Here is a 10,836-nt window from a genome sequence, read left to right as displayed (position 1 = left end):
CTATCGGTCTCTCTTCTCTTCCTCTGGTCCACGGAACATGTCGATCTCCTTCTCTCCCTCTTTGAGTTAAGACGACGACGACGGGCCCAACCCTTCTACTTGGCTGTCAACACTACGCATGTGCGAAGACACGGACACGCACACGTGCGTACGCCCTGAGAGGATGCACTTCGATGCTCGATCGATCAGTCATGCGATTTGTGGGAAATTAGCGGAAGTCGGGCGATTAAATCTCTTTTGCTTGTGCCAATTTACTCGTCGGTATGAATTTATTTCGACGAGCCTGCCGCTCGTTATTCGATCGATTGTAACCCTTCCGTGAGGAAGAATATATATCGAAGATCTCTCCGCGGAAGCGTTAACCATTTTTCCAAAGATTCGAAGATTAAGCGAGTACGAAGGGATATTTCGAATAGAATCAAGCCTGATCAAGCGTCATGGATTCTATACCGACGGTCCTTTTCGTCGGCATTACGTAATCATTGTCGGTGACGACACCGGGCGCAACCCTTCGGGGTCTTCGGCTCGGATCCGGATGATGCGGGTGGGAACGTGACGACGACGAAATAGCGTGCGCGGGCACGCACGCGTACGAGAACGTGTATGCAGAGGAAAGAGACCCAGAGAGCTGAGATATAGCCAGCTAATAGGGACGCATAAAGCGTATCCGAGCGCGACCCGGTATGCCGGGACGACTCGCGCGCGCGTCGAGAGACCGAGAGATGCCTGATAAAACGCCTCGTAAAATCGCTCCCCACTCGCATTCTGCATCCACGGAATCTCTCTCAGCGAGCTGTCTCTCCGTGGCGATGATGCGTTTCGCACCCACGTGGGCTCAGCCGTTCGCTTTGCATCCGTCGACACAGCTGCGATATATTACGCACGCGATGACTTTTCAACTCGCCATTCCACGCTCTTGTTGCTTAGAAACTCGAACCGGCCGGTCGACGAGCCGGCGGATTTTCACTTGAAATTTTGCAATAATTAATATCTGCCTTGGTGTCCGCTCGAATGCAAGCAACAAGAGTGATCGAAGAATGCAGTTTGCCGCACGTCGTTAGGCAGCTAGGGGAGAAGTTTTAATTCGACTTTTCTTATGCGAATTCCTGGCGGTAAACGAGGCATGTCAAGGACGCCGCTACTCGCTCCTCTTGGGTAATTCTGAAATCGAACGCTTTTTTCGGCGTATGCTAAGCAGAGTCCACTCACTTCGACGGATTCGACATCGTCTTGGGAATCCCGAGCCGAAATTTCGGCTCTGTGTTAACATTTTTCATTCTACAACACTGGTAGGAACTAAAATAGCGAAATAGACTCAATTTCAATTCTAATAACGTAACTAGAGATAAAATTGATTCAATCTGACGGTAACTTGCCCCGTGAGTCGAGCACGGTAAATTGCTCTGTAATTTTGGCAAACTGGTAAAATGGTAACTTAGAAAAAAAAAAAATTACGGGAAAAGAAAAACTTCGATTATCAAGCTCGAAAGTAGCATTTAGCGTTTCGAATGAATAAAATATTTGGTTTGAGTCATATTTTTCATAGAAAATCTCGATACTAGGCGCCAAACTACTCTTAAGAACGCCGGAGTGGGCTGAAAATTTGTCGACTCGGGATATCAGCACACGTGTTTCACGGCTACGATTTATCAAGTCGCTCCGCGAAGAATTGTAGTTACTTCCCAGTCGCGCTATCGAAAGTTGAGCATCTGATATTCGGTATTCGTCGTGTCGCGATGCGGGTATGTACGCGCGCACGCATTTGCGCACGACGCTCGACGACGATCGTAATTCGTTGGCGCGACAGAGATTGTCTAACACAAACATAATCGACAGTGATTACTGGCTCCGGCTACCGTCGGTCTCGAGCGCGGTAGCAGCTGCACCTGCAATCAACGCGCACGCTGCGCCGCGGCGGTACAACGCGTACGGTAAACAGCTCGACTTATTTCAGCCAGGCAGTTGAACCGAACGCGAGTTGCGAACTCCGTGAACCCCGTGACGGCGTACTTTCGATGCGTGGAAACCGAGATGGAATTGACGTCAAAAGCAGAAATGGAAATACCGATGAAATTGAAGAAAAAACGTCGCATTCGGGTCGAAATTGAAGGAAAAATCCGAGTGGAAGTTTGATGTAAATATCAAGATCGACGTTCTGTAATCGAAAGTGCCGAATCCGTCGGTGTTATTTTCCGGCTTTGCGGAGCTGATATTCGATGATGATATTACAGTGCCGGCAATCATTCACTGCGGGCACTGTACATCTCGGAGCACTTAGTCTAGACCGCTCGCGTAGACGTCTTCTCTCGTAGTTCCATAATAATCTCACTAGAACGCGTGGACTGGTCCCGAATGAAAAATGGGCGGGACGGATCGCCGTTATTTCTTTCTTGGATGGCCAGAGAAGCGTCATTAAAAGGTAGATCGTAGACAGTCATCAACGCGAAGCAAGTGCAGCTCTCGGGAGTACAGCACACTCGAAGAAGCGATCTCTGTAATATTTTACTCAACCTCTAACCGAACAGATACGCACCTCTCCTTGTTATGTTCAATTAACAAGGTTTAATTCGCTCTCCTATTAATTATTATTACAGTTATGCGCCCTCTTTCTCATATATTGAGACGTATTAGTGAATTAACGAGCAGAATGTAACGAATAAATCATTTATTATATTTATCTACCGGTCTACAAATAAGTTTTTAATCTACAAATCAGTTAATTGGTTGCTTTGTCCTTCTCTTTGATCTTTGCCTTCGAAGATGTCGGAGTATCAATGTAGACTTTTCTCGATTCGTAAGCGTGATCCACCAGAGCTCTTCTCTCCCAAAAATTCTGTTCTTTCTTGCTGAACAGCTTTACGTATGTTCGAAATTGCTTGTCCGTCAGTTCAGCTAAATTCTCCAAGTAATGGGAATAATTCTTTTGGCTCTCGATGATGTTGACGGTCTGCTGATCTCTCAGTATCTGATAGTCAATTTCCATTCTTATGTAATAATCTGTCAAGATTCCGTTCCTCGTCATGTATTTCGTCAAATCCAAAGCAGGTAAATGGTAGGATTTCGGTGGCTTCAGGGTTCTACGCTGCTTCTCGTACGACTGACAAAATGCCATATCTCCAGTTTCTATTGTACTAGATTCTTCTTCATTTTCTTCCGAAGGTACCACGGGCTCAACAATCAAGGTGTGCGTATTCAGGAAGGCCTCTCGCAACTTTCTCCCACGTTCAGGTTGACTCGGATCCTTCGACCGCCAGGAATCCTTCAGTAATGCTATCTCTTGCTCTCTTCTCTCGTCTTGACAAATCTAACGAAGAGGCGCATTTTGATATCGAATACGAGCATGATAATTACTGCTAATTAAAGATAGCAAGATTTACAAAAAAAATTAAGTTTTTTCATAAGTTTAATAATACTAGAAGTTATTTTGACTTTGTGACGACCTATATCGCATTCGCTGACGTGTTGTGCGAAACGTGAGCATTTAGGCGCGCCCAATAATAGTCAGAAAAGTCACCAGGCGGCGTTTTCAACGACAATTCTCGCAGTCAAAAATACAAACTCGATCTTTAAGAGGAAACATAATCGCCGGACCAAACAGAGCAACGGCTCTCTTTCCCTGGAAACATTACGTGTACAGGGCGATATCGAGGCAAAAAGACAATTATGCCTTTGGCCAAGAAAGCAATTTCGGAGAAATGCCAACCTAGTGAGTGGAAATTAATCCCCATAGATCTCCTTCCTCCGAAAATAACGAGACCTCCGACCTGCCTACTGTCTAAGAATGATAGCAGAATTTCCAGACCAATTTCTCCAACTGCTATCGTACGCCTCATGACGTACCCCATAGGCCCCCCCGTGTCCCCCATGTCACCGGATACTCCCAACCTCATGACGTACTACTCCATAGGCCCCCCCGTGTCCCCCACGTCGCCGGATACTCCCAACCTCATGAAGTACTCCGTAGGCCCCCCCGTGACCCCCATGTCGCCGGATACTCCCAATATCCCCACTCTTCTCGATGATGTTTCCAATAGAAATCCCGATAATTCTCTTGGTAACCGTTGGAGTCGAATCTGCGATCCAGAGCTGCTTCCTTCCCTATTTTTCCCTTCCTCTCCTAAAAGCTAAGTTTTCAAACTAGCGACTAAGGAATCCAACCATAGATACATCGAAAAACTTCCTCCACCGACAACAACCGAAACAACATTTGAATATATATATCCTCATCTTAATATTTTCTCTAACTCTTTTTGAAAGGAGTGGTCATTTTATCTCGAATACTTGTTATATTCCATATAAAATCTCCAATATACAAAAATTATAAAAAGTACATATGCTATATATATCCTAGTTAAATTGGAACTTGTCCTGATAGATTGACGATATTGTACTTTCCATGTCCTACTGATAGCGCGACTAGAGTAGCCTAAACGCTGTCATATCCCCCTCCCCAACAATTTTTTATCTCTTCCAAGACTTTCCTTTAAGTAAGTAATATATTCTGCTCTTTGTGAGTTGGGTTGTTGTTGAATATGCGAACTAAAATCTTTTTCTACAACCTTTTATAAACGCGACTTTTAGAGGGCGAACATAATATATATTCTTTAACTAAATATATCCTTTAATTAAAATACGAATATATATGATAAATTATACAGACCTCTATCGCGTCTCGGGCATTTGTAACAACTTGAAGGATCCAATATGGCGATTCCAGAACTTGATTGTCATTTACGGATCGTTTCGTGTCCTTCGTTGTCGCCAAATTTGACTTTGTGGGTATTTTATTTTCATGTCGCATCTTGATTTTGAGATTTTCTGTGTCCTTTGTCTTTATCCGATTCACGACAGTCCACTCGACGTCCGTAAGAGGCCAGCTGTTGTTACGCACGAATGCCTCCACATAGTACAATTTGTTTTCCTTTATTGCGTTTCCAAACTCTTCGTTGACGCCTGCACTTCTGTCTTTAACTTCGCGACGATTTTTATTCACAGTGAATTGATCTAAGATCACTAATGGTACCAAAATCGTAGAACCACCGTCCACATTAATCAAAACATTGCCCTCTTCATCAGTGAGTCTCACTCCGACTTCCACCATGTCATAGGAAGTAGTCAGCCTCAGCGAGATGATGCTTCTCGAGATCGTCTGCAGGATCCACCGCGAAATATAATTCCTGGCATTAGGAATGTATACAGCGGCCAATTCTTCAACCATCAGACTGGGTGGTCTAATTTCCAAGGACGGGGCCCATTGTTCGCTCAGTTGACAGAACATCGGCTCTCCTTTCATAGTAATGATGCGAATCGTCCAGTTGATCTCTTTAAAGCGCTGTTCGCCATTCCAGCCATAAGCGAAAATTGTATAACCAGTCGGATGATATCTATAATGACCCGGAGTCACACGGTTTATGAGACGCGTCGTGTCACGTTGACTTTGATTACTGAAAACACGCAGTGTGAAGCGAGGAAGATCAACCAGTAGTTCGAAAGCCGCGAACACTGTTTCTGAAGATCGAGGATTCACGATGATCCTAGCGATTGGGAACCACTGGTCATGTTTGATATTCTCTAAAGTACCGTTGAACTCTTGAAAACTTAGGACGTGCACGAAGTCCTTGGAACAAGGATATAAGTCGCGTAGTTTGCTGTGACGTTTGATAACATTCCTTAGCAATTGATTCGTCACGGATAAGTCGAATAGATTCGGTATCTTCAGAAGTTCTTCGCGAATTGGCATGTGCTGAGGATGATTAGAATCATGAAGATATTTGTATTGTTTTATTAGAGCCATCTTGAAGAAGGATTGAATTTTCCTGGCTGCTTGATCCAATACGTCCATGTCTGCTTTGCTGGAGTACGATATTTTTGACGTCCGTTTTGTTGCGAGATCCTGAAAGCCATCATGAGCTCGTGTTAAGCCCAAATATTCTAGTCTAATATTTGGGTTAAGAAAGAACACCCTCAAAGAATGAAGGATGTTTCCGTGTTCTTCGCCGGGAAAGGTTTCCATGATCAGTCGAACTTGCTCTTCCAAGAAGAGACTGTGTATCAGCATACGAGGGAATGTTTTATCTCCCTCTAAAGTAGAATCTTGCGAACTGGGCATGTAGCTACGATAATAGTCTTTTAACATCGTCGGGTAATTCTCCGTTCCAAATGATTGATAAGCTTTGCGGAGGATGTCGCTGATTATCTTCGACATTTGCTCGGTTCTGTGCGATTCCTTAGTCATCAGCTGCTGCACAATCGTCTGATTTCCAAAGTGAAAAGCTGTATCCGAAGAGATAATCGCCAAACTGAACTCCGGACTGCCGTCAATTCGCAAAAGTTGTCTACCGGCTTCCATCTCGACGACGGTTGACTTGATGCCAGTCGTACTAATGGTCACCTGATCCGATTGATCCGGCCCGTAAAACCAGTTGTATCTTTCCAAGATCAGGTAATCTCTCTTGTATAAATTAGTATTCTTCTCATTTGGCGCAGCGCAAAGACTGATAAGGAAGAATTTCTTCTCCAGAGAGTCGCAGAACAAGTACAGAGGTTTGTATCTGGATTTCTGAACCTTGTGGGATCTCTCGGTGTTGTCTGCAAGTTTTCAAATAGGAAAGAGAGGACGTTTGTGATTAAATTCATAGATGATATCGGTTATTGAAACAAACGGCTTGGAATACCTTCTTTTTCCTTTCTTCTCTCATTTGCAACTGTTGCTTTATCCTTGTTATTAAATTTTATCGTTTCATTTGTTACCTGAAACGAGCACTGAAAGTACTCCAGTTTATAAAACAGGTGCACTTCCGTTACGTATGGTGCCATCTTGTTGAAGTCAACCCATTGACTGACGTCACCAGTTTCCGCATCTTTCGTCAAGGCGAGCGAATCTTTTGTGCTCTGAGATTTCTTTTCCTCCTTAGACTGTTTGTTCTTGTTTGGAACGATTGAATTATTTTCAGCATCGTCGCGCGCATAAACGAGACTTTCATCGCACTTTTGTAGCGGACTGATTATTCTCAAATAGCGAATTGGAACGAAGTAATCGGCGGGATCGATTATATCGCGTGAAATAGCCCATTTTAACCAGCGATGTAATTTCCACCTTGCCAATGGCGGTTTTACCTAGGAAGATAATTTAACTTTGAGTCATTTACAAGATTCAGACTGAAACATATTCAGAAAGTTAGAAAAACATTTAAAAATATTCAAAAACATTTTAAAACATTTAACAGCACGTTCCAATATTTTTCTCTTTCTCCCTAATGTTTTTTATATTTAGTTTACACATTTTTTAGACTTCTCTTTCATTTGAGACACGTTACATGTCAGTAGACTGTAATTTTTTATCTGTTACGCGAGTCTATATAAAAAATCGTTTTATCTTTAAAGAATAATAATTGAATTTGGGATTTGCTCTCGTGCATTCTTACGTCTTCGGGGTCCAGAGGAATATCGCGTGATTGAACAACGTGGATTACATGATCCCAGCAAGGCGATAAGCCGGGTACAACATTATTTCCGAGTTCTCGCATGTCGCGCAACTGGAGAAACAGCGTGATCGGTTGAGGTTTCCCGTCTCGGGCGAGTAGCCGCAGAGTTTCGTTTGATTTCGCCGTATTGTTGTTTGTAACGCTTGCGGAGCTTTCTACCCGGAAATGCAGATAAACATAACGTTACGCGTTAAGCAAGCAATTATGTTTATATAGACAAATATATTCGATACGGACAGACCTGGAATTTGACCCTCAATAGTTCGTGGTGACCACATAAAATGATCGGAATATTTAGTCAGGAAGTCCCATTTATCTTGCCACGATAAATGTGCGATGTTTAGTGTCAAGCAGGTCCAGCCTACGTTATCATTAAGCTTTATGTTACATAAAAAGCACGATGCGTATGGAATTTTCGAAAATCTCAACAGTAGTAGAGTCAACCTAATTCGTTAACAGTTGATACGTTTTAGGAATCATTGAAAATTATTCAAGTTCACGGAAATAAATTTCTCCGAAAAAGTAAATGAGAGGTAATATATAGCAGGAAATGAGATTATAAAAGGACAGGGACGATACCCGCCTGTTAAACAAGAAATTAGGTGAAAGTCGATAATTTCGCGGCGCTCGGTCCAGGTCAACGAGGCAATTTTGAGCAATGCTTTGGCAAGAAGCATCGGCCATAGTTCTGTGTTGTTGGCAGTGCGTGGCAGAAGTGGCGTGCCATTTTTGTCGGCAGGTATGGTGTCGTCTACGACAATGCGACGCCAACATCCTATGTGATGCAATCTTACGATGTATTTCCCTGAAAAATATTGCCGTGCGTCGCTTGTTACGTTGATCGAGGTCTCTAAAACTATTTATTTTTATTGATTTATAGTTACACGTGAAGGACGATAGATTTATTTTCATTTCAATGCAATTTGAGACCCAACAGGAGTTAACAATCCTTCTATGTATCATCAGGAAAATGCATATAAAATTTGCTGTCACATTCACCGTTTGGATTTATCACGGGTCGGTGCTGAGTACCTTTTCCACCTTCGTTCAAAGAATATACATGCATCCAACCATGCCATGGTTCATGACGACTGATCCAAGTGAAATTCGAGCCTTCCCCACTGATTTCCAATCCTTCCCGGCCGCAATATTGCAGATTCGTCAGTGCAGAAATAAACCATCTCACAAACTAGAAATTACTATTATTATTACCGTCATTATTTCAGACGTATTATTATATTACATTTCATTGTATTTTGCATATTGTATTTTGCATCGCTTCTAAATTATTATACAGGATTGGGGGGATAAAATAAATACCTCACTATGCAGTAAGTGCTTATTGTTCGAAATTAAATCGGGATATTCATCGGTCGATGCGTACACCGTCAAAGAATCCTGGAGTAAATCCCATTTCCACATTTGCGAACAATATATTGTTAATCTCACACGAATTATTAGGTTTGGTTGAAATTCGGACAATATAACGGATTAATTTGCAGAAACGTGCTATCTCTGAAGCGCATTATTAAAATAGCAGTAAAAGTACAGTCATATACTCCAAATCCTTCGCTCGTATCCACTGATAAGGCTCTAAGGATCGCGGCATCTTGACAGGTTCCGCATCCAGGAATAGCCCATTTTTGGGAGTTCCCCACTTTTCGTTGTTTAGATCGAAATCTTTCCACTCCGGCCACGACGCATTCGCGGTGTAATGATAGTTAGTTTCAGAAGTAAAAAGGCTTTTGGATCTTTCCGACATGTTGAAAATATCTCAAAATGAGAGAAAAGCGAATATATTCAGAGGATAAAGGCAGAGGTTGGCAGATTGAACGTGTGTTTAGCGCCTGTTCTGGAAAAAGTATACATTTATTGATCTTCTGTATATTATACATTATCGTATGGACAGAATGGAATGTATTTATATTTTTGTGTATAGAGAATCGCAAAATAAGAATAACAATTTGATTAGTATAGAGAACCTATGTATAGTTAATATCTATCGTAACGAGAGCTTGTCACAAAAAGTATAAGCTAAAGTAATCGTGATCTAAAGTATCCTAGAAAATAATGGTAAATCTTCTACGAAAAATCTACGATCAGCGTAATTTATTTGTCATTTAATCGTCTCAGCGATATTCCTGGCTCCTTCTTTGATTGAAGAAATCGAAGCTATTTATGTATATACAATTTATCGTAATTATAATGTTATAACAATATTTAGCAAAAGATATTCAGCAACCTATATGGTAATTAGTATATATATTTCTATTCTTGCACTCTTGTTGAACTAATTATCAACTTATTCCTCGTGTATATTAATCGATAGATCTTTCTCCTTTAGCGTAAATAACAACGTCGTTGCAATTCGGTTCGTCGTTAAGTCAACAGCTCAATCGTGACGGAATTAGTCATATAAAGATTTCATCATTAGAACAGATAACACGTCATAGCTACATTCCTCCATGTTTGTACACTTAATTAGCTAATCAGCTTGATTTAGGTCCGTAAATGAGTCTGTTAGTAATTTAACAGCTGTGCATATATCGCTATGTTACAGAAAAATAAAGTTCCTCGAAAATTTTCCGTAATTAGCTAAGATAATTATTTACGGAATTTATATAGCTGTGAATGCAAAATACATACAAAAAAGAAATACTTTTATCTTAGCTAAATTAATTCGATAATATGATGGCACGTTAACTTTTATGATTATTTATAGAATGTATACAACTAAATGCAGAATATATACAGCTAAAAACTTCTGTACATCCTTTTTTACATTGCGATGTAAAAAAATGTACAGCACTTTTCGGTTGTATATATTTTGCATTCGGTTGTAGACATTTCACAAATAATCATAAAAGCCAACGTACCATCATATTATCTAATTAATTTAACTATAATAAAATAAGAAAATGCTTCGCCAGAAAGCTGTCTCATTAGTTTCCTATCCGGAGAGGATGAATGCAATGACGTTTAATACTTTTGCCAACTTCAAATAGCATCAACCACAAATCTCCTCAATATTTCTGTTACGACAAGAATAAAGTTTTACAGAAACAATATTGATCACATGGCAACGACAATAGAGATTCGTTCAATAGGCTTTCCCCACCTTTTCTTGCTCTTTTACAGTGTCCTTTTTTTTTTAGCGTATCGAGAATCTTTGGCACTGATATTCGTTACGGGTTTCACGGATACTTTCCTCTCTCCCTTTTTCTCTCTCTTTCTCCTTATGTCCACTGTATAATATCTACACGTAATATTCTTTAAAAAAATAATCCCACTTTTCCTTGTGGAAAAGTAAATTGAAGTATGCACCAAAATATATATATATATATATATATAT

At 41.1% G+C, this 10,836-nt stretch overlaps 1 protein-coding gene across 1 annotated transcript; it reads right to left on the bottom strand.

Moving 5' to 3' along the window:
* Positions 1-2,716: 2,716 nt before the first annotated feature.
* Positions 2,717-6,816, bottom strand: LOC106748070 (androglobin-like). Its single transcript, XM_014626267.1, has 3 exons — positions 6,675-6,816; positions 4,661-6,588; positions 2,717-3,304 (listed from the first exon to the last, which is right to left on the bottom strand). Exons 1-3 carry the CDS (start codon positions 6,814-6,816, stop codon positions 2,717-2,719), a joined length of 2,658 nt encoding a protein of 885 aa, XP_014481753.1.
* Positions 6,817-10,836: the final 4,020 nt, after the last annotated feature.

This window comes from Dinoponera quadriceps, unplaced genomic scaffold (assembly GCF_001313825.1).
Source record: "Dinoponera quadriceps isolate SergipeBrazil2010 unplaced genomic scaffold, ASM131382v1 scaffold2420, whole genome shotgun sequence".
NCBI classification, from domain to species: Eukaryota; Metazoa; Arthropoda; class Insecta; order Hymenoptera; family Formicidae; genus Dinoponera; species Dinoponera quadriceps.
This window is presented reverse-complemented; position numbering and strand designations above follow the sequence as displayed.

Coding starts and splice junctions, on each gene's coding strand:
- LOC106748070 (XM_014626267.1), bottom strand. CDS start 6,816: ATGGCACCATACGTAACGGAAGTGCACCTGTTTTATAAACTGGAGTAC. Junction 6,589..6,674: donor GAGAAGAAAGGAAAAAGAAG/GTATTCCAAGCC, acceptor GAAAACTTGCAG/ACAACACCGAGAGATCCCAC. Junction 3,305..4,660: donor ATGCCCGAGACGCGATAGAG/GTCTGTATAATT, acceptor CCTCTTCGTTAG/ATTTGTCAAGACGAGAGAAG.